The sequence below is a fragment of the Vitis riparia genome, chromosome 12 (genome assembly GCF_004353265.1).
Source record: "Vitis riparia cultivar Riparia Gloire de Montpellier isolate 1030 chromosome 12, EGFV_Vit.rip_1.0, whole genome shotgun sequence".
Classification (NCBI taxonomy): Eukaryota; Viridiplantae; Streptophyta; class Magnoliopsida; order Vitales; family Vitaceae; genus Vitis; species Vitis riparia.
The window spans coordinates 22353457-22378125 of record NC_048442.1 but is presented as its reverse complement, the minus strand read 5'-3'; the positions used below and the strand labels follow the sequence as shown (position 1 = coordinate 22378125).

Genomic DNA, 24669 nt, shown 5'->3' with positions numbered 1-24669 from the left:
AATTTACTTTGTCTTAGTTCTTTTTTTTTAGATACGGACACTTGGGATGTTACGGGCAAGATTTGAATCTGTTCCTTCAGCTTTTAGCACACGCCTTGTGCCAGGACCAAAAGAGAAATCCAAAAGAAAGCACAAAGAAAAAAATCACTCGGTAGTGCTATCTTTCCTTGATTTAGCATTTTTTTTTTATAAGAAACAATGATTTAGCAATGTTCATTATTGCTCTTAACTCCATGCACTCTGTTAGATACTTTCTCAATCTAGATGCAGGCAACATATTCTGTGTCTGTACAATATATACAGTGTGACTTATTTACTCCATTGTCTCTAGCTAAAGTGAACACTTTTCTGCTGTAGGATGAGAATACAGAGAGAAAGAACATTGCAAAATTCTCTCAGGTCTGGAATGAGTTCATACATTCTATGCGATCAGAGGACTTGATAAGCAATTGGTTAGTTGCTTGCTTAGACATGCATTACATATGGATGATATCCATTATAAGTTCATAACTTTCTTTCTTTCTTCTTATTGTTTTTTGGGTGGGGGACTGCGGGGATGCTCCAGGGAGAGAAATTTATTGTTAGTTCCAAATTCTTCAAGTGAGATTTCTGTTGTACAGTGGCCTCCTTTCCTGCTTGCTAGTAAGGTAATGTATAAGCTTGGCTTAGTTCCTCATGTTCATTTCTCAGTTCAACAAACATTGTGTTTGACTTTCTTGCTTTTTCACATTTACCAGATTCCTATAGCATTAGACATGGCAAAGGATTTTAAGGAGAATGAAGACGCTGATTTATTTAAGAAGATAAAGAATGATGATTATATGCACTCAGCAGTGATTGAATGCTATGAGTCACTCAGGGATATATTATACGGACTTTTGGAAGATCAAAATGACAAGATGTAAGGAAGATCTGCTCAAAATGTTTCCTTTTCAGTTCTTACGCAATTTAATGTTGTCTCACCATATACAACTTTTCTGATAATAAAAGAATTTTTATTTTTCTCAATATAACGAAAAATCCTGATTATGGTTTAGCTTGCCTCTTGTTATACAGGATTATAACCCACATATGCCGTCAAGTTGATGATAGTATACAACATAGCAGATTTTTGAGTGAATTCCGGATGAGTGGTCTGCCTCTGCTCAGTTTTCAGTTGGAGAAGTTTCTAATACTTCTGGTAGCATTCGTCTTTGTATTCCTTATTATTATTATTATTATTTTCCAATTGCTTGGCAATGAACAAGAGATGCAGTCTGGATTTTATCTTTATAACTACTGAGTGCTTAAGTATGCACATTGGCAGCTTGGTGATGAGGAACATGAGAAAGACCCATCCATCAATGAGGAATATGAGAAGGACTCATCCATCATCAATGCACTGCAGGATATTATGGAGATTATCCTGCGGGATGTTATGTATAATGGGATTGAGTAAGTGCTGAATGCAGGATCACTTGGGGGAATTTACAGAAAAAGGAAAAAAAACAAAATTATATTGTATTTTTACAACAGAATGAGTTTTCATGACTCATTTTTGCTATGGCTATTGGTTTTCCCTTTTCTATGTAGAATTCTGGAAACAACTCACCTGCACCACTTGAGAAATCAGAATGAATACAGGGAGCAGAGGTTTGAAAAGTTACACTTCCAGCTTACTCAGAAAAAGGCTTGGAGGGAGAAGGTATTTAGTGCTCACTGTGTTTTTTCAAATATCATGCAATAGTGTTGTATGTGACCATCCTTTGATCTTGTTCTTTTCTTTTTTACTCCATAGGTTACCAGGCTCCATTTGCTTTTGACAGTCAAGGAATCTGCTATAAATGTGCCTATGAATTTGGAAGCTCGTCGACGTATCACTTTCTTTACGAACTCCTTATTTATGATTATGCCACCTGCTCCAAAAGTTCGTAATATGTTCTCTTTTAGGTCTGTTCTGCTGAATATAAGTATTCTCTGCACTCTTGCTTTATTGTGTTTATCGTCCATTATTTCTAGTTGGGTTGTCAATATGCTTCTTTCTTTGATGAATTCGACGTTAAAGGCATTTTGTGTGCTAATTCATCGTATTAATATATTATCATCACGATACTGTTATTCTTCATGAAAATATTTGAGTTTTGCCAATTGAATCACATGAACTCAGCAGGTGTATCTTTCATGTCAAATCCCAAAAGCTATTGGTTCTTCCATTATTTTGAAGATGCTACTACCATAAAGTTTGAGTACCGTAAATAACAGTGATTTACCCTTCTAGTTTCTAAGCTTTATATTTTGCACTTCAACCTCAATAAAAATTAGCGTGCTTGATGTAGGACAATCCTAGGATGGTTGCCTATAATCAAATAAGTGGGCTAGAGTTTTTATCTTTTAAGGTTTAAGGAGAGGAACAAGAGATAAAGCTTATGTTGACAAAGTGAAATGAAATAAAATAAAATATAAAGAAAGAAGATAAGAAACCTTAGAGTCGCACTAAGGCCTTCTAGGAGTCTCACCTAGATGAAACTCCATGGAGTCTCATCATTGAAAATTGCAAAGTAGACAAGAAACATAATATTATTAATCATCAAACAATACTTTGGTTTATATTAATTAGCTTTATTAATAGGCTTCTCTAAGAAATCTAAATTCTTCTAGGATTCTAATAACCTATTTTGACTCTAATTTTAATTCTCCTATAACCTAATTGGCTACTTTGAATTTGACTCCAATAAATACTAATCGTAATTTAATTATAAGTAATACTAATCCTATTTTAATTATAACTAATACTAATTCTTTTTCTTGATGTATATCTTGGAGACTCATCCTCATCATTGTTTTTTCCTATTATCTTATTTGCCTCCATTACAATCAATCCATATTGGAAAGATTAAGGGATAGAGAGCATCGGATTAGTAGCTCAATCTGCTTCTCTTTTCCCAATGTTATTTTAGTTTTGGGCTGTTTTCTTTCATTTTTATTCCTATTTGCTTTGAAGAATATGTCACCCTTCTTTTTAACTAGTTTTCCTCTAATTAATATTGTTTCTTATTTCCTAGTAGCAAAAATATTGCATATGAGAGGTTGAAAAAACCCAACCCAAATTGAGATCGAGTTGAAAAAACCTTACCCAAGCCCAACCCGAGTATTGAACATGATCGCCCAAGCTTGTCCAAATGTTGAGTTAGGTCAAGAAACCCATCCAAGTTGTGTTCCTACATGCCTCTAAGTTGGTCTTCTAAGTTGAGATAAGAAAGTTACCTAAGAGTTGGAATTAGAATTTTGAATAATTCATTCTCATTTATTTGAAATTCAACCTATTTATACAAGTTGTATAGTGTTAAAAAAAAATGGCCTAAGGAAATAAAAACAAATTCCTACAATTACTCTAACATTCCTATCTTACTATAGATATACAGATTTGATTTGATCTTATATTCAAATTCCATGATTTTAGTTCATAATCAAATCAAGAAAAAAAATCCATGTTTTTCGACACTCCCCTTCAAGTTGATGCATAAATATTATGCATTTTCATCTTGTCTATTATGGAATTAAAAAATAGACTCTTACTCGAGGTGGCTTTGCATCAGTACAAGCTTCCACAAGAAGATGATCATTCTTCTTCAAAAATAGACTCTTACCTAACAACATAGACTATCGTTTGGTTGAGTATAGGATAAATAAATAAGCCTTTCTTTGGTACATGCCCTTATTAATTGGATCTCCCTTAATCTCTGCTCTTAGTTGTGGTTAGGATCTATCGGTGTAACGATAGGTTTGCACCCAATCAGCCTAGTTTCTTCCAAGAGATAAATTACATACTTTATGTGGCAAAGAACTATACCATGCTTGGTTCTTGCTACTTCTCTGCTAAGAAAATATCTCAAAGTCTAAATCTTTTATCTTGAACTCTTTTGCTAAGCGCTTCTTTAAACTTTGGACTTCCTCCAAATCATCACTTGTGACAATTATATCATCTACATAAACAATGAGAATGACCATTTGCATGAGTGATGAGCATTTAAAAGATAGTGTGCGGTCTCCTTGACTTTGTGAAAAGCCATATTCCTTTAAGGACTTAATGAATCACTTAAACCAAGTCCTAGGGGATTGTTTGAGATCAATTATTTCTTTAGTTTACACACCCTCTTATCGTTGGAGGTCCTTTCAAATCCAAGTGGAAATCCATATGCACTTCCCTTCTCAGCTTCCATGCAAAAAGGCCTTTTTAACATTGAATTCAAGTAAGTTCTAATCAAGATTAGCAGCTAGGGATAAAAGGATTCTAACTAAATTCATCTTAGCCACATGAGCAAATGTTTCTCGGTAATCAATACCAAGAGTTTGAATATATCCCTTAGCTACTTATCTCATCATGTATATTTCAATGGGGCCATTGGCCAATTATTTGATTGTAAAAACCCATTTGAATCCAGTGAGTTTCTTTCCTCTAAGCAAATCAACCACTTCCTAAGTCTTACTCTTATGGAGTGCTCTAATTTACTTAAACGCAATATCCCTTCATTTAGGATCTCTTAGAGCTTCTTGTATATTTTTTTTTGGATGGTTTGTGATGATAAAGTTATGGTAAAGGCTTATAGCTATGACTGAGGCAATGGTAGGAGACAAAGTAGGCTAGGGGATATTTAGTGTAGGCTCTAACACCTTTTCTATTGGCAATAGGAACATCCAAGTCATATTTAATTAAATAATTTGATGGAGTTGAAGGATTAAAAATAATACCTTTCTTTGGATATTTATTACATTCTGCCTTCTTCCTGAGTAAATCTAGTGTTTTAAAAGGCTTACGCCTTGAGGCAAGTAAGACTTTGCAAATTAGCCTTGAGGCTATCGCCTTACGTAATTAACGCTTAAGCCTCACCCTATTGAGGCTTACAACTTTGAGGCAATCATGGATATTGAGGCCTAAGCCTCAAACATCCAAAGGGTTTTTGCCTATGTGGGTGTTTGGTATATATTTTATAAGAGATTTAAGCCATAGTGTTCAATGAGTTTTAATGGGTTCTATTATCATCTATGCTTTTGTGGATTTTTGATATTCCAATTTGGTTAAACCTTTTACGAAGAAAGGACTTGGTTAACTTCCAATTAACCTTTTAAACGGAACAAAAAAAGAGAGTTTGAATAGAGATAATAGGGGAATTGTTGTCTATCAAATAAACAAGAAAAGAAAAAAAAAAAGGGAAATTGTTAATTATTCTATTGGTTAGTCTCACATATAATCATTATTTTATTCTTGATAAAAAAAAAATACTAATGCAATTGGTGGATGAAGAAGAAGAATTAGTGGATATTAACATTGATAGGAAGGATAATATAGCAATTGGATATAATTATATTCCTTTAAGGAATTTACTAGAGATTGTGACGGTAATCTTCAAAATTATGCGATGAAACTATGAGAGAGAGCTAAATTTTAGAAGGGAGAAAAAGAGATTAAATTAGAACCTATTTACAATATAAATAATTAATTTCATCATTATGAAGTTTATGTGTTGTGATGTTATAAGTATTTTTCTGATTTTTTTATAATTTGTATTATTACTTATTTGTTTAAGTTAATGCTTATGTTTCGTTCTGCCTCGAGGCTTACACCTCACCTCATTTAAGCAAAATGCCTCAAGACTGCCTTTAGTGGTAGTGGATCCAACTAAGGCTTAAAGGGTGCACATGCCTCCCTTGAAAAAGAAAAAATTATTATACATAATTAGGGATTTATCCTATAACCTTAAGATTAGAGAGAAATCAAAGAACTAATGTGCCAAATCTTGCATTTTAGTTTGTTTTTGCCCCCATAGATCCCATTTTTGGTTTTGTCCTTGTCCTTTAGCTTTTTTTACCAATAAGTAAATCAAGGGGGTTTTTAGAATTCTAGTAACTTGTCCATTCATTTCAATTTCAGGTTTTTCTTTCTTGTTTTTTACGGGGGGTACTGAGTAGCTTTGGAGTTAACTATCATTGAAGGTAATGAGATTATTTATAGTAGGGTTAGTTGGTATAGATAGATAAGAGGACAAGTCTTCAACTCCCAAATTCTCCCAATGATGAGTTGTCTTAGAAAGATAGAGAAAATTATAAAAAAAAATTGGCATCCATGGTGATGTATTTTTTCCTGGTTGAAGGATGAAAACACTTGAGACCTTTTTAAATTGGAGAATAACCTAAGAAAAGACATTTAAGAGCTATGAAATTGGATTTGGAATTCTAGCTAGAGGATGAAAAATACTCTAGACCTTTTTTAATTGGAGAATAACGTAAGAAAAGACAATTAAGAGTTATTGGATCTAATTTAGACCTCTCTCTACTTTGAACATGAACATAAGCAACTATTTTTAGTGGAAGGGACCTAAAAAGATTTGTATGAGGAAACATAGTTTTTAGCATATCAATTAAAATTTTCATATCAAGAGCTTTTGAAGGCATGCAATTGATTAAATATGTAGCTATTAAAATAACGTTACTCCAATAAATGTTTGGGACATTTTTTGTGAACATTAGAGCTCTTCCCACTTCTAAAAGATGCTTATTCTTTCACTTGGCCATCCCATGTTGTTGAGGTGTGTCATTGCATGAAGAAAAATGTACAATGCAATTTTCAAGAAGATAAGATCCTGAAATGGAATTAAAATACTCTTTTTCATTATTAGTTCTGAGAACTTGTTTTAAGTTTGAATCATTTTGTGATAATTTTTTAATAAGGGGCAACTTTGGATTTTTCTTTTAGCAAGTAAATCCAAGTGGTCCGCATGAAATCATTAATAAAATTCACAGACCATTTAAAACCAAAATAAGATAAAGTTATGGAGCAAACCCAAACATCACTATGAATGATAGCAAAAGGAACTTCTAATCTTTTATTACTAAAAGGATATGGAATATAATGACTCTTTGACATCTCACAAATTTGACATTGAAAACTTAAAGGTTCAATTCCAAGAAATAATTTAGTAAACATTAATTTAAGAGACATAAAATTCAGATGTTTAAAATGAAACTGACCATATCTCTACTCTTTTATTTTTAGAAGCTTTATAAATTAAAACCCTTGCATTGTCTTTCACTTTTGAAATCATGTAATGAGACCCTTCTCTCTTCTTAGCATTGCCAATCTTCTTCCTTGTAATTAGGTCCTCAAAAACATAATGAGTTGGATAGAACTTTACACAACAATTTAAGGGTTTTGTGATTTTATTGATTGACAAAAGATTAATTTTTAGAACATAGAGAACTAAATCGAAAGTAATTGATGGAGAGATTGAAACAAAACCTTTACTATTAATAGGGATAAATGATCTATTAGCAACAAAAACCTTACCATTATTTGAATATGGATTATAGGACAAGAAACACTTTGATTCATTCATACTATGATTAGATGTCCCTAAATCGATGATCTAGGGTTTAGATGAAATGTTTTTAGATGCATTTAATGCAAAACCAATATTACCTAACTTGGCAAAATGGGAGGAACGGTTAGATGAAGATTTAGATTGATCTCGCATCTTGTACAATAGCTTTAGTTGATCCTTAGTGAAGGGACTTTTGTCTAATGATTGAGAGGTTGTCTCATGCTCTAATATCATTTGCAATAGTCCTTTGGAATGTTGAAGGTTACTTTACTCCCTTATCACCAAGAGGTGGTTTCCCATTCAACTTCTAACAAGTATCTCACTCTCTCTTGTATGCCTTAGCTTCTAGCGGTAATCACACCAACAAGTATGTTTTTTCCTCTAGATTTCTATTATTGCAAAAATTTAGAGACATTAGGAAGATTTAGGGAGCCTTTAGTTTGTTCAAATCTAAGACTTCTTGGAAGTTTGGACCTACCATAACACTGCTTCGTCCGTCCTTAACATTCAAATAAGAAAATACACCACTTGACTCATCTTATTAAACCAAGCTTGAGTTGACCATTTCATCCCATGTATGACTTTCTTTAGCATACATACCTTTCTTGACTCATGTTATCAACAAACCTTATGGTTTATATACTTCTTTGTGCAAATCACCATTCAAAAAGTGTACATTTTTTTCTATCAAGCTACTATAAGGATTAGCAAAGAACAATAAAATTTAGTAGCTACATTGAATTCAATCTAGCTACAAGTGAAGGGGTTCCAAAACAATCAACATTGTGTGTATGTGTATTGTCCTAAAAAACTTTTGGGCTTTTGACCTCTTAATAGTACCATCTTGGTGGTATTTAACAACAAAGACCCATATATAACCTATAATTTCTTTATTTTCTACTAAAGTGGCTAAATTCCATGTGTTACAATTACATTAGGCAATCATCTCCTTTTATATGGCAAGCTCCCAATGAGGATAAGAGAGTGCCTTGTGGTAAGTCTAAACAACAGAAAACTAGGAGAGAATTGTTTGAGTGAAAAAATGGTATTTCATTGATGATTGAGAATGATATACACATACACTACTTATAGGCTATACGAGGTACTAAAAAGGGAATAGAATAATTATACAACTAACCTAATTTACAGAGTTGACTAGGTCTATATTTAAACATAAAATACAACTAGGTGATGCTTAGAGATCAACTATAAATCTAAGCTGAATATTCTCCTTTCCAACACTGCCCCTCAAGCTAGTTTGAAGATATCTTACATAGATAGTTTGCCCGTCAATTTCTCAAATTGTTTCTTAGACAATTCCTTTGTAAGAACATTTGCAATCTGTTCATTAGTTGGCATATAAGTCATAGAAATTTGTTTGTTCCTCCTTGATGAAATGTTTATCTACCTCAACATGCTTGGTTTTGGTTTTCTTCTTCATCATTTCTTGCCTCTGTATCATTTTAACGGGAGCATGTCCTTTTCTATGATTCATTTAGTGGTGATCTTGATGGCTAAGTAAGCTCACCATTGCTAATCTAACCTAATTTTATTTTTTTCTTTTTTAAATCAATTCATGGTTTAGTGTTTTGACTCCGTACTACAAAGAAGATGTTCTCTATTCTGATGAGGAACTTAATAAGGAAAATGAGGATGGGATATCAATTTTGTTTTATCTGAGGAAGATTTTTCCTGGTAAGGTTGAAATACTCAATGTTGTATTGTGATGCTTATTGTTTGTAATAGGAAAAGAACTGATTGTTTGATCCCTGTGATTGCAAAATAGATGAGTGGACCAATTTCGAACAACGTCTAAGGGATCCAAAACTTGGATATGCTAGCAAAGACAGGATGGAATTAGTTCGCCAGTGGGTTTCTTGCAGAGGGCAGACACTTACTAGAACAGGTTTGGGCAATTAGGAATGCCTGCCGCCTTTTCTCACTCTGGTATTGTTAATGGATTTTTTTGCTTAATCTATGACATTCTATATATATGTTTCTTCCAGTGAGAGGGATGATGTACTACAGGCAGGCTTTAGAACTGCAAGGCTTCCTGGAATCTGCAGGGGATACTGGTAGATAATCTAGCACATACATATTCCATCATTTCAAGTCAACATTGTGTCCTGTTGATTTCCTGCTAAGGGGAATTCCTTTGACCCACAAATTATTTATTCTTTCCCTTTGCAGCTATTTTTGATGGTTTTCGGACTATTGATATAAATGAGCCTGAGCATAAGACTTGGGTAGATATTTCACGAGCTCGTGCGGATTTGAAGTTCACCTATGTGGTCTCCTGCCAACTCTATGGTGCTCAAAAGGTCTCCAAAGATACTAGGGATCGAAGTTGCTATACTAATATTCTCAATCTCATGTTGACGTAAGTTATATTATTTATAGTGAACTGTTGGTTTAATGTTGAAAGGTTCTTGAGTCCCATAAAAACTATACAGGTACCCAAGTTTACGTGTTGCTTACATTGATGAGAGAGAGGATACGGTGGGTGGAAGAGCAGAGAAGGCTTATTACTCTGTTCTTGTCAAGGGAGGGGATAAGTTAGATGAGGTATGTATTGACAAACATGATAGTGATTCAATTTTATTTTATTTTTGCTGAATATTAAAGCCACATTTGAACTTGTCAATTTGGAGGAGGTCTGGATTATAGCCATTTGAAATACACATACATACACACACACATATATATATGTATGTATGTATGTATTGGTTGAAAAAACCAATTCATTCACTTGAGCAGAAAATAGTACACACATATAGAAAGTGTCAAGAGTATAACACTCAATTTACAGCTGTCCTAATCACTAATTTTGCAACTGTCCCAGTCAATAGTTGATTGTTGTAGTTGTGCTAATCTATGCAGTAGTTGACTAATTCTACCAACTAATATTAACAACTAATATACAGCCAAAATAGCTCATTTAGAGCTAATCATGCCCTAAGATTTGGAGATTCTCTACATTTCCTACACTCTCCCTCGAGTTGGTTCAAATATATTCTTTTTTCCCAACTTGCATGTTATTGAGTTCAAGCTTAGATTAGATACTCCTTTCAGTAAATATATCAAACACCTGCAGTTTAGATGAAACAAAAAGAGTGCAAATGATACATGATGTGCTTTAGAGCACAATTTATGGTCTTCCACAATGGTTGATGGTCCTTCTCATCGTTTGGGTACTCATTGTCCAATATAGTCAAGACTATACTATAAAAGGTAAGGAAGAGTATGTGGATGGTGTATGGGGAATCTATAAAGCACTTCCATGAATTTATTTGATGGATCTCCATGCTTAGGTTTCCTCATCCTTGAAGTGAACAACAATTAACAAACATGCTAATTTGATTATTAAAGGTTTTTTGCAAAAAATAAGATAAATAATGTAGTGGTTGAAAAAATCTAAAAGCATGGAAATACAACTACTGCATAGTACATACCTAATACAATCATTAATAGAGAATTGATAGCAAGTTTGAACGGTCAAAAATTTTCATGGGAAAAGTTTGTCATTAAATTAAAAGTCAAAAAGGTAGTCTTGTTTTACTAGAACTATAATAAATGAATATATGAAGGCGACCAATTAGATCTTGGAAATCATAAGAAAGTAGTTGAGGGCTGGCATTATAAAAGTAGAAGAATGTACTCATTGTAAGAACTTTTTTTCTAGAAGAAATATAATAAGTAATTAACCAGAATTTTCTGGTTTCAGTTTATGCAAAGATCTTTTCCTGAATTTCTCCTTTAAGAAATCTTGGCTCCAATGGTGTTTGGAGTAACTTGCTTCTACCTTACTTGGATAGCAACTGTATAAGTTTTTCAGTTTTCATCAATACCTCATATATGTTTGTTCATGCAAATGTTATGACAGTTGCACCTCCCCCAAAGTCAAAGCTAAGGGTTCACTCACTTGAGACCTCTAGAAGCCTTAATTCAACCCCTCCTCCCTCTAGTTTCAGAGCAATAATCCTCACTGTTGACAAAAAATACACTAATCACCACCAAGTCTATTTGGAGCCAAGAAATTGTCTTACCAAAATATGTTGTAGAGAGCTCTAGCCAACTATAATCATAGTCTTTCTTGAACTCCCCCTAAAGGATCACTCTTTTATCTTGAAAGAGTTCTCTTGTCCAAATTTTATTAGGAATCATGGCCACACCAGGAATGTGTCTACTTGTAACAAAGGCTCTTCAAGAAGACCTTCTTATTACCTTTAATGAGGCATGGTCATAAAAAGATAAAAACACCTTTTTATTACCTTTAAGGAGGCATAGTCGTAAAAAGAAAAAAACATGTAAAAACAAAAAAGAGTGGTCTTATGAAGCAAGGATACAAAAGGAACAAGGTAGCGTCCAATGTGATTAAACTCCATCAACATAAAGCAATGGTTAGAAACAGGCCTAGGCAACACTTCCTTAACAATATTGGGAAATATGGTATCACACCCATCAAAGAATGTATTCTGGAATTTACCTTAGTAATATACCTTGGAATGTTAACATAACTACTTTTCTACTAAGAGCTAATCCATCAATTTATATTTCATCATTTCATTGTAGATATCTACTCCTCTAATGGCTGGTTGGGCTTAAGAAACATATATGATAATTGGAATGTATAGCTCCTTGCCTTTTTGAACATAGAACAAATCATTATGTCAGGAAAAGTCATGTGAAATGTGAATTAAAATTTTCCAAAAGCTAATGCTGATCTTATTCATGTGTGAAAACTTCAAATTTCTCTTATCATAATATTCTTTAAAAAAATCTCTTATTTGATAATCCCTTGCCTTTTAGGAAGTATATCGTATCAAGCTCCCAGGTCCTCCAACCGAAATAGGTGAAGGGAAACCTGAAAATCAAAATCATGCCATTATATTCACTCGTGGAGAAGCTGTACAAACCATAGACATGAATCAGGTAATTTCCATATTGTCCTTTCTTCAAAGAAGATACACTATAATTTGATTGATTGTGTATTGTGATCCTTGTCTAAAGGATAATTACCTCGAAGAAGCTTTCAAAATGAGAAATGTATTGGAAGAATTTCGAAAGCGTCGCCATGGGCACCGACAACCTACAATATTAGGTTTAAGGGAGCATATATTTACTGGAAGGTTAGTGTTAGCTTATATCTATTTTTCATATAGTTTAATTGGAAGAATGTCATTGCAGGAGTGAAATGGAACAATCCACAAAACAGTATTATGTGCGGTAATGTCAATGTGTTAGTGTAAGCTTATTTTCTCCTTCTGTTTTACAGTGTTTCATCACTTGCATGGTTCATGTCCAATCAAGAGACTAGTTTTGTGACTATTGGACAACGAATTTTGGCAAATCCGTTGAGGTGAGCCTATCACAGTTTCTTTATTGAATGAAATGTTATGTTGTTTTACATCCAACATATTAATATTTACAAATATTTCAGTGATTTGATCATTTTGACATTTTGTCTCCTATGAATAGGTATGGGGATGGTATTAAGTAATAGCATTCAGGGATTCTAAACCAAAGTTCGCTCATTGAAGCTGAAAATTGTGGTGGAAAACATTTTGAAACATTGTCAAACCAAAATAAGGATAAAAATAGGGAAAAGTTTGTAAACAGTTCGAAAAATGTAAAATACACTTGGATGTACAAACCAATAGTAATTTGAGTAAAAAATTATGATCCAAATGTGCAGACCAATACATAAACCCAGAGGTAAAGATTATAATCAAAGAGAGAGAAATAGTGTGATTGTAATTTAACTGCAACTTGATATGGCAGGAATGTCCTGCTGAGATGATTCTATTAACAACCAAATAATTTTGAATGACTTCTTCAGCCTTAGATTTTACTCTTCAAGTGATCAAAATATTAATACTGCTTGATTGAGTGGAAAAAAGATCCAAAAATAAGTATTGTTAATATTGAAGCACAAAATCATCCAATTCTTTATTGTTAGTTTCGACTATTCTTAGGAATATGATATTGTTATAATATTTTTATGTAAATCATTTCTGCTGCATATTGAGAAGCTGAAATAAAAAAATTTATACTTAAAATAAAAAATAAGTATTGTTAATATACTTATTTTTTATTTTAAGTACTATGGTTGTTTGGTAAAGTTAACTTAAAAATTTATTTTAAATCATCAAATTGGCAAAATTAACCCTCATTAATTTTAACTAAAATTTATATTTCCATTAATCTTAAGCAATAAATTTATTTGTTAAACATTCATATTTAAAGTATTGTAGAAACATGAGAAAACGATAAAAATCTTTACTATAAAAAATGAGTTGTGAATGTAGAGTCATAGTTGTAAAATATATTTTCACTAAATACAGGTAAATAAGGTAAAAGAGATTTGAGATTAAGAATAAGTTAACTATTTTGACTTAATACTTAAAATTATTTTTAACTTCAAGTTGTGATATCAAGTTATTTTAGCAAACATGCTTAATCTACTTAATGACTTAAATTAAGTCATTGAGTCATATTAAGTCATTAGGTTGATTTACCAAACACCCACTAAGTTTCTATAAAATAAAAAATAAAAATGAATAAAAATATGTTTTCTTTCATTTTGTTTTTTTAAAAGATTTAATAGTTTTAGGAAAGGAATAAAAGTCTAATAAGAGTTACTACATAGGTTAGGTTTCTATTTTCATGGTTTTGTTCAAATTTGAAGGTTTTCTAAAGCCTATAAATAAGGCTAATTGATGTTATATAGGATTAATAGTTGATGATAAATAGTCTTAAGTTCATTTGCATGCCTTGCAATTTTCAGTAGTGAGACTCTATTACTTTTCTTCTAGGTGAGACTCCTAGAAACGCTTAGTAAGACTTTAAGATCTCCCATCTTTCTTCTTTATATTTTTTTTCCATTTTGTAATCTAGTTTTTTCCTGTTATAATCTTATTCTTGTTCACCTCCTTAAATCCTAAAAGATTGAAAACTTAGCCCAGTTTATTTGATTGTAGACAACCATTTTAGGGTTTTCCTACATCACTTTATCTTGGTGCTAGCTTAAATTAAGTCTTCTCTAGTTTAGTTAGCTAAAAGAGTACTTTCAGCAAGCAACATTCAACAATATGCCCAATGAGTTTATCCAGCTAATGTATAATGGTAAGAGGTCAATGGAGCCATTTGATGTAAGTCTATAATGATTGGGAATACTCTTGCTATAATTCATTTCTTCTTTTGTTAGTTATTGCTCTCTCACATGTGTATTTGATTGTTTGTATCTATTAGATGCAAATTTCTCTTTGAATATAATCTCTTTAATGACCCTATTTTAATCTTCTACAATCAATAAATTTTGTGTATAAAACTATTTTATCTCTCGCATTTCCATTAGTTAGAGAGACACAATGGCTCCCATGGATGCCAAGTTCCTTGTACAAAGCTTCCATCAATTATAGAGAATAGTTTCCATGGGTGCCAAACCCCAATCTCTCTCTCTCTCCCCCTTTCCCCACTCCACTAGCAAAGAGGAAAAATTTTGTTCAAAAGGAAGGAGAAATAATGTTTGCAAAGATGAGTAACCCTTCAAGCAAGCTGCAGAAATATAATAGCTAAAAGAACATACAACTAGGAAACCCAAAAGACCCCACTAGAGAACACACAACAGAAAATCTTAGGAGAGAGGAATTCTCTACTAAAGATATCCACCAAGATAACTTGTCCTTTAGCCAAAGGATTCACTACCTAGATCGTTGGCCTAGGCTTCCTACCAAAGAAACATCATGATTGCTAAGTCAACAATTTTCTGAATTCGCATAGCAAACTTTAATGCCCTCCCTATCACTTTAAAGCCTAATAAGGACAATCATTTATTCTCCTTCTACTCAAAGGTTACTAATACTCAATAGAATGCCTCCGTAAATCCTACAAGTAAGGTTAGGATCTTCAATTCTATGGCCACATTAAAAGCAGTTAACTTAAAAGAAGAAGAAGAAGAAAGGACAAATGTTTGTTCTCCTTATTGGTCTCCTTTCACTCAAAGGCCACTAATACTCAATAGGAATGCCTTTGTAAATCCTACAAGGTTAGGATATTCAATTCTATGGCCACACTCAAAGGTTACTAATACTCAATAGGAATGCCTTTGTAAATCCTACAAGTAAGGTTAGGATCTTCATTGATGATTGTGTGTGCATAACTTCAACTTAACATCTCAAAGAGAAATCGTAAGTTGCCACAAATTTCAAATCATTTCACACAATGATTTTGATGAGGATGAATCTCTGAAATATATATCAAGAAAGGAAATTTGTATTAGTTGCAATTAAATTAGCATTAATATTTGTTAGAGTCAAATTAGGATTATCTAGTTAGGTTATAAGATAATAAGAATTAGAGTCATAATAGGTTATTAGAATCCTAATAGACTTTGGATTTCTTAGAGAAGCCTATAAATAAGGCTAATTGATGTAAATCAAAAGGATGAACTGATTGATGTTAATAATATTATATTTTTTTCATTGCAATTGTTACAACCCTCAATGGTGAAATTCCATTGATTTTCTTTTAGGTGAAACTTCGAGAAGGCCTTAGTGAGACTCTAAGGTTTCCATATTTTCTTAATCGTTTCTTCTCTCTCTATTTTTTTTATTTTATTTTTCTCTACCATAAACTTTGTTCCTCTCCTTATACTCTAAAATCAAAACCCTAACCCACCTACTTTTGAATATAGGCAACTGTTCTAGGGTTGTCCTACATTAGATTCAAATCAGTTTCATGCAAAAATTAAACCTTTTCAAACAAATAATGGAAAAGATATTTTTTAAATATTTCATCTCAACAAAATGAAATGGGGAAGAAAAAAAAAAATTAGTGGAAGTTGCTTGAGCCCTTATGGTTTACCCATAATGTCTCTAAAATTTGCTAGAGGGATGTTGCCTTCACTACTACCTATTTAATAAATTGCATCTCTCTAAGACTTTAAAATTCAAAACTCTTATCTAGGTTCTAAAAACACCATTTCCCAGTGTTAATCTCTTTGGGTCCCTTTCTCTTAAGGTTTTTGGGTGTGTAACCTTTGTTCATCTTCCAAATAGGATACAATCTAATAGATGCTAGAATGATTAAGTGCATATTTCTGGGTTATTCACCTACACAAAAGTGATACAAGTGTTTTTACTCTACAACCAAGAAGAGTTTTGTCACTATGGATGAAGCTACGAAGAAATATAAAAAATGAAACATGCCAAAAATGTATCTAATCCTTTAAGTCCATTGGTTTATTCAAGAAGAAACTAGAACAAGGTAATGGATCCTATGTCTCTCTCTCATAACCAATCTTAAAACCCAAAGCAGGTAATTTTGACTCTTTTTTTGCCAACACCTTTGTTTGATATTGATCTTTATGTTCCTACTACTATAAGGAAGAGAGTTACAAGCTTTACAAAACATTCTTTTTCCAATTTTGTGTCATACCATCGTCTAAATCCTAATTTCAAGGCTTTCACCACTTGGTTATCTTTAAAATCTATTCCAAAAAAATGTACAAGAGGCTTTAAAAGATTAAAGCGGAAAGAAGCAATACTTGAGATGAGAGCTTTACATAAAATTAAAAAATGGGAAGTAGTTGAATTACCAAAGAGAAAGAAAAAAAAAGGGTTAGTAGTGGGTGTTCACTATTAAATATAGGGTTGATGGATCTATTGAGAGACATAAAGGTACGTTAGTTGGTAAAGTTTACACCCAAACTTATGACAATGACTATCGAGAAACATTTGCCCTTGTTGTGAAAATGAACTCTATTAGTATCTTATCATCTTTAGCAGTTAATTTAGATTGGCCATTACACAATTTGATGTGAAAAAACACTTTTCTATGTGGAAAGTTAGGGAGGAAGTATACAACATCTTCCACCTAGTTTTGAGAACATTCAAAAATAGAAAAAGTTTATAAATTAAAGAAAAAGTTTATCATTGTTACTAGTAATGACATGGAAGAAATCAAAGGTTTGTAGAGTTGACTAGCAAGTGAATTCAAGATAAAGGATTTAGGGAACTTAAGATACTTTCTTGGAATTGAAGTGGCAAGGTCCAATAGTGATATAGTTTTGGCTCAAAGAAATTACATCTTGGACTTATTAGAGGAAACTAGAATGCCTAGTTGTAAACTGGCAAAGACACCCAATGATCCAACCACAAATTAGGGTGAGAAACGAAGATACAAGAGACACCCTATGGGAAAATTGATTTACTTATCTCATTCAAGGTTGGACATAGCCTATGTAGTAACTATGATAAGCTAGTTTATGCACTCACCATTAGATTACTCTTAAAGTATTTAAAGATTACTCTTGGAAAGGGATTCCTGTTTTCCAAAAATGGTCACCTCAAAATAGTAGCCTATACAAACACAGATTATGTTAGCTCTCTTATGGATAGAAGATCAACGACAGAATATTTCCCCTTATAGGAGGCAATCATGTTACATGAAGAAGCAAGAAATAGACAGTTGAGGCAAGATCCAATGCTGAAGCTGAATTTTGGGCTATGGCTTAGAATATGTGAAGTCTTATAGATTAAAAGACTACTCAAGAGTTTAAATTGGCGCCCAAAGAACCAATGAAGATTTATTGTGATAATAAAGTTGCAATTGGTATATCACATCGTCCAGTTCAAATAATTGTACCAAACATGTTATGGTGGATAGACACTTCATTGAAGAAAAAATTGAGAATGGGCAGATTTTCATGCCTTTTGTAACAATCAAATAACAGCTCGTAGATATTTTCACAAAAGGAATGTCAACAATCACATTTGAATCTAAGGTTGACAAGCTGGGAATGCACAACATCTATGAATCAATTTAAGAGGAGTGTTAGTAGGAGCAACATAGAATCTGTCTAGATTCATAGAATTTGGTTTAGTCAATGTTTTGTGTATATTTGGTAGGGAGTAGATATGGAGTCATTCTAGGGATTGAATACTTGCATATTGGACTTTTTTGGTCCTCTAATAGCTGTACAAATCTTGTATGTATACCCTGTAAAACTTTTCTGGTCAAATTAAATGATTAAGAAATTAAGTTCTCCAGAAGCTTGGGATGTGTTGAAGCTAAGAGGGGTTGTTGGAGATCACCAACACCTTTAAACTGGGAGTACTACCATTCATCCAAGCTGTGTGATTGATTTGTTGGGAAATTACGTCAACCAAATCTGAGCAGAAAGAAGCTGATAAAACTCTGAAATTCTGGAATGATACAAACTATTTAATTATTTTTCTTTGCTTAGATAGCTTGCAAGAATCATGTAGAAGGCAGGAAAAGAAATAATTACAATCTTGAAACTCTTCACTCTAGGGATTAAGGAAACTCAGTCAAGACTCGTGAATGACTTTCTCTTCTAATCAGAGAACATTCACAATAGATGAGCTAATTTGATAGATGTCTTAACAAAGAATATGTAATAAAATAAAAAATTAAAAAAATTAAAAAATAAATAAAGGAGGAAAAGAAAAGGGAGAAAAAAAAAAGAAGGAAAACCCCAATATTTGCTTAGAATTTGAACAAATAAGCTGGTTCTTTATCTTAAAATTAAATAATAAAAAAGTAATTCAACATGGAAGCACCATCCTTATCACCAAAAAAATCATAAATGAGGCCACTAATTGAAACTCAGAAATAGCATTCCAAATTCGGTTGGTTGTGCTAGATATAGCATGAGTCAAACTAGCACTAATGCATGAACCTTTCTGCTTACAAATTAGATGTAGCAGATCAGCTTGAGATTGCATTGAGCTTAGGTTGAAGCCTAAGTCAATGTATTCTTACTCATTCATGACCTATTTTATACACCTTTATACCATATGCATGTAGAAAGATATTATGACTAATAGTTACTTTCACTTATGTAACATAATGTATTTAATACTCAATGCCTACATATGTCAAAATGCTCCTGATCTGCAAAGGGAAAAAATGGTAATTCATCCAACTTAAACTGAGACTGGTGTGCCCTAAGATATGGTCAAGACAATGATAAGAGGTAGGGTTCAGTTTGGCAGGAGACAGCCCATATAACCTTAGGCTTGGGATCTGTTGGCCTTTGAACTAACCTGGCCTACTGAGTTGCTGCATGATTGTGAAATGGCTTATTTTTAAGCTAGAGTGTAGATTGGGAGTGTACTCATCTAAACAATGTCAATAGAAAATTAAGTCTTTCAAATTCCTCGGGTTTCCACAATGCCCGACAACCATAAAATTTATTTATAAAATTTTCCTGTTTATTTCATTGTTGCCCCATACTGATAACACTGTCCTTGTGACTAAAATATTTCTGCAAAAATGCAATAGATGGATGGAGATGCAAACATTATATGATAAACTCACATTTCATCTACTTCTAAACTTGAAGATATGTCTCAATTTTATTCTCTTAGAACATAAATTTAAAGTAATCTGCATCGGAATTGTTTTTGCATTTTATTGTGTTTTGAATAACAATTCTTTCTGTTTTTTCTTGTTTATATTGGAACATCAAATTTGTTGAGGATTCTTGAAATTCCTCATATGGTTGAATATAATCTGTCTTATTTCCATTTATTCCCGTGTGACTTTCTAATTGAGAAACATCCTAAATTTACAGGGTGCGGTTCCATTATGGTCATCCTGATATATTTGACAGACTCTTTCACATAACAAGAGGTGGCATAAGCAAAGCTTCAAAAATAATAAACTTAAGTGAAGATATATTCTCAGGTAATTGTTTGGTTCATCACAGGTGACTGCTTAACAAATATTATCCCACAGCTGATAGTGTAAAAATCTTCAGGTTTCAATTCAATTTTACGTGGGGGATATATAACACATCACGAATACATCCAAGTAGGCAAGGGACGTGATGTAGGGATGAACCAGATATCACTTTTTGAGGCTAAGGTTGCAAATGGAAATGGGGAGCAAACACTTAGTCGTGATGTTTACCGGCTTGGACGGCGGTTTGACTTCTATAGAATGCTGTCATTCTACTTTACAACAGTTGGCTTCTATTTTAGTAGCATGGTTTGTCCACCAAACAGATCTCCTTATATTATATCTTATGTTTTTACATGTTTTCTAGTCATTCAGATAATTAAACTAGTATGATGGGTAGAAAAAAGCTTAACTATTCTTCCTAATTTTAGTCGATACGATTTCTTATAGTCACTTCCCTCAGTCTTATGTCTGTCAAAAAAAGATTACTTGGCTCAGATTGTCTTCATTTTGTTATGATGTTAAAAACATTCCTTATTTGATGGGCTAGGGTGCTTGAGGCGAAGGGGTTTTGTCATGAGAGTTGAAAACACAATTTACTGTGAAATATAATACCAAAAAACTGAAAATTATTTTAAAAGTCAGAATCGGATCAATAGGGTGTCAGGTTCAGACCAACCAGTTGCTGATTCATCAATGCAAGCAACATCTCCATTGTTGTTTGAATGTTACCTCCTCATCCCCTACATATTTAGTGGTATTAAATGGAGTAGTTACTGGTAATTTTCAAATTATCAGAATTGATTGACTTTTCAAATTATCAATCCTCTTGAATCGTAGTTAGATTTGACTTTTTGGACTAGTATACACACTTATCTGTCTTTTTTTATCCTTCTTTGTACTTAATATTTCAATACAATGAAATTGTTGTTTGTTATAAAAAAACAACAACAACAACAACAACAAAAAATGATTGAACATATGTATCATTTAGAAATTTTCCATTAGGTGCACTTTGTTTTTGGGTTAGACATCTGGAAGAATCTGAACTTTGTTCCTGGTTTTTGATCGTAGGAATTCAATCCTTATTTACAAAATAGAACTATATGAGATACAAGATAAAGAAAGTCAAAATTCTTTGAGGTTGTAAAAATATAGGTCATATTCCATCCATTGAAGCAACAGTGAAGTCAGAGATTTGACCTTTCTACTCTCCTAATTGGGAGAATGCTAATCACGTTGGGCCACTAGGACAGTGCATACTAGTTTAATTCTGTTTCTTGGATGTGCTTGTAGGAGAACCTTTTTTCTCCAGTGTTCAGAGTATGTGTTTGATTTTGATTTTAATGTAATCTTTTTTCAGGTTACCGTTCTTACTGTATATGTATTCTTATATGGACGTGTATATATGGTTATGAGTGGGCTGGAAAGGTCAATTCTTGACGACCCAAGCATTCATCAGAGCAAGGCCCTCGAGCAGGCATTGGCTACCCCAGCTGTCTTTCAGCTGGGCTTGTTGTTGGTGCTACCCATGGTTATGGAAATTGGTCTGGAGAGAGGGTTTCGCACTGCACTGGCTGATTTTGTAATAATGCAGCTGCAACTGGCCTCTGTATTCTTTACATTCCAGCTTGGGACAAAAGCACATTTTTTTGGAAGAACAATCTTGCATGGAGGATCTAAGTACCGGGCCACTGGACGTGGGTTTGTTGTTTTCCATGCAAAGTTTGGTGATAACTACAGGCTGTACTCACGAAGTCACTTTGTCAAGGGGTTGGAGCTGCTTATGTTGTTGCTTGTATATCAAATCTATGGAGAATCATATCGTAGTTCAAATATCTATTTGTTCGTTACTTTCTCCATGTGGTTCCTGGTTGCTTCCTGGTTATTTGCTCCTTTTGTTTTCAATCCATCTGGATTTGAGTGGCAGAAAACAGTGGATGATTGGACAGATTGGAAGAGGTGGATGGGAAATCGTGGTGGTATTGGTATCCAACAAGATAAAAGCTGGGAGTCCTGGTGGGATGGAGAACAAGAACACCTGAAAAGCACAAATATCAGGGGGAGAGTGCTGGAGATAATTCTTGCTTTTCGCTTCTTCATTTATCAATATGGAATTGTTTACCAGCTCGATATAGCACATCGCAGCAAGAGTTTGCTGGTATCATTTTTAATCTCCGCAATTTTTTTTTTCTTTTATTATATCAATAACTGTACCATATCTCACCTTGCATTTTGGTTGTTTATCTTTTATTTTGGATAGGTATATGGACTGTCGTGGATAGTTATGGCAACCGCTCTTCTGGTATTGAAGGTAAATGTATTAAATTCATTAAAATGTGAAATGAGTGTGTTTCAAAGTAGCTTGAGTAATTGTTGGACTTCTTGATCTGACGCTTGGGGTGCAGAATGCAGACATTCGAAACACAATGTTCCTTGTTAAAAATCAAATCATTTTTATTATCTGCATTTTATCATTTTACTATTTTTCTTTCAATATATAATGTAAGACATTCGGTCCTTTTTGAGCATCATTGTCCATGGAGATGATATGCTTCCTTCTATCTTAACTGACTTTCATTTGGTCTCATGTTGGTTGCTTGTTTTCCATGTTGCTATAGATGGTATCAATGGGTAGACGAAGATTTGGTACCGACTTTCAGCTAATGTTCAGGATCCTCAAAGGACTTTTATTCCTTGGCTTCATATCAGTCATGACTGTGTTATTTGTAGTATGTGGCCTTACAATATCTGATTTATTTGCTGCAGTCCTTGCCTTCCTGCCCACAGGGTGGGCCATTATTCTTGTAAGTTCCAAGTTTCAAACTTCTGCATATTCCAAAACTAGAAACATGCAGTAGTTTGTATGCATGCATAACAAGTAAGCCATCATGATAATCTTATAGTAGCTTTTAAAAGTCCAAGGTTATATATATAGCATCTAAACACAATATGGTTACCTTGACTTTTAAAGTTAAAACTTCTATATCAAAATTTTGATTCTTCTTCCAAATGTTACAAAAACGAAAAATAAATGACATAATCTAGAATTGAAACTATTGTCATAATTTTCTTTGTGCTATTCTTGTGCTTATGTGGCACAATATGCATAATTTTCTTTATTTTGTTCTTTGCTTTTCTAATATGAAGTGTGATTTAAAGTTGGAGTTTTATGATCATTATTGCAACAAATTAAAGTTGTGATTTTATAGTTTCACATACTGTTGCTACTTGAAGTGGCAGTATTGGCAAAAACTATGTTTTCTATATCTATATTTGAGTTGCATTTATCCCTGAATGACAATGTGTTCCTGTTGACCGAAGTTTTCACCCTAATGAAATTTATCATTCCATTGTTTTGGCTGATGTGTTTCTTGGAAATGCTTTCATAAGTTTTTATTCAGAATTTTTCTTCCTAATACGTTGTTCTCTCTCTCCTCCCCTACTCCTTTCAGATTGCACAAGCATGCAGGCCTATGATTAAGGGTGTAGGATTCTGGGAATCAATAAAGGAGCTGGGAAGGGCTTATGAGTACATAATGGGACTAATAATCTTCTTGCCGATAGTCATATTATCATGGTTTCCATTTGTGTCAGAGTTCCAAACCCGCTTGCTCTTCAACCAGGCATTCAGTAGAGGCCTCCAGATTTCCATGATTCTTGCAGGGAGGAAAGACAGGGATTCATCTAATTGAGCTTTCCAGCATCTCACATTCATCCTTTTTTTTTTTTCTTTTGAAGGATACTCATTTATTTTGGAAAACAGAGGATTGCCATAGTTATTCTGTAAGATCCATCAACACTGATCTCTTTCTTCTTTTTCCTTTTCGTCTGTAGTTGTTGTTGCTGCCATTGTTGTATAAGCACAGTAGACTTATTCCAAGAGTAATTTCTCTAACACAAAATCTAAACACTAGTACTCCAAGAAAGCAGTCAAACTAATGGAGAATTGTCTGTTAGATTTTATTCTCCTTCCTCACTTCCCCACTTCACCAGCAGCAGCTCATCATGGATTTTTGTTGGTGAGGTTGTGAAGATGGCTGTAGAGAATAATACTAAGCTCGTCTTTTAGCTTATTTCTTGTATGAAGCTGGACCCCGTAGCTAATTCATATTAAGAAATGAACTAAAACCATAATTGGTGACTGTAATTTTGTCATCAAATTGTTCACCAATTTTTTTCCTCAAAAATCAGTGATTACCAATTGACATGTGGAGCCACCCAATTGATCACAGCTATGATGACCTCAGACCATGGCTATTTTTCTTGGGGTCCAAACACCTTACTAATTTATACCTATTTGGTTGTACAACTATTAAAGCCAAAGTGAAATGAGAATCCAACTAAGAGATAATGGAGAGGGGCTGGAAAAATTCTATGACCCAAAAATAAAAAGGCAAAAATAGAGAGAGAGAGAGAGAGAGATTTTGGCTGTGTGGCCATTTTGGCTGGCTTGACGACCAAATCAAGAGACTCCCATGATAACAAAAGCACTTTTGGTGAGGTGGGATCCCAAAAGAAACAGCTTGTCTCCAAATGGAAAAACCTCAACGGCTAACAAAAGCACTAGCCGTTGGAGAAAAGTGTGATTAGTGGAGAAATAAAT

General features: G+C 33.4%; 1 protein-coding gene across 1 annotated transcript in view; it reads left to right on the top strand.

Annotated features, from left to right (window-relative positions):
* LOC117926577 (callose synthase 7) overlaps window positions 1-24005 on the top strand; it is an 87714-nt gene extending 63709 nt beyond the window's left edge. The window contains exons 21-42 of the mRNA XM_034845718.1: window positions 32-151; window positions 358-452; window positions 566-647; window positions 738-901; window positions 1057-1180; window positions 1307-1434; window positions 1573-1684; window positions 1778-1929; window positions 8941-9050; window positions 9142-9261; window positions 9362-9430; window positions 9546-9735; window positions 9809-9920; window positions 12165-12287; window positions 12366-12484; window positions 12631-12714; window positions 19957-20069; window positions 20143-20372; window positions 21427-22224; window positions 22327-22377; window positions 22685-22870; window positions 23519-24005. Of these exons, the coding sequence (XP_034701609.1) occupies window positions 32-151; window positions 358-452; window positions 566-647; window positions 738-901; window positions 1057-1180; window positions 1307-1434; window positions 1573-1684; window positions 1778-1929; window positions 8941-9050; window positions 9142-9261; window positions 9362-9430; window positions 9546-9735; window positions 9809-9920; window positions 12165-12287; window positions 12366-12484; window positions 12631-12714; window positions 19957-20069; window positions 20143-20372; window positions 21427-22224; window positions 22327-22377; window positions 22685-22870; window positions 23519-23758 (3522 nt within the window). The 3' untranslated portion in view covers window positions 23759-24005. The remainder of the gene's footprint in view (window positions 1-31; window positions 152-357; window positions 453-565; window positions 648-737; window positions 902-1056; window positions 1181-1306; window positions 1435-1572; window positions 1685-1777; window positions 1930-8940; window positions 9051-9141; window positions 9262-9361; window positions 9431-9545; window positions 9736-9808; window positions 9921-12164; window positions 12288-12365; window positions 12485-12630; window positions 12715-19956; window positions 20070-20142; window positions 20373-21426; window positions 22225-22326; window positions 22378-22684; window positions 22871-23518) is intronic.
* Window positions 24006-24669: the final 664 nt, after the last annotated feature.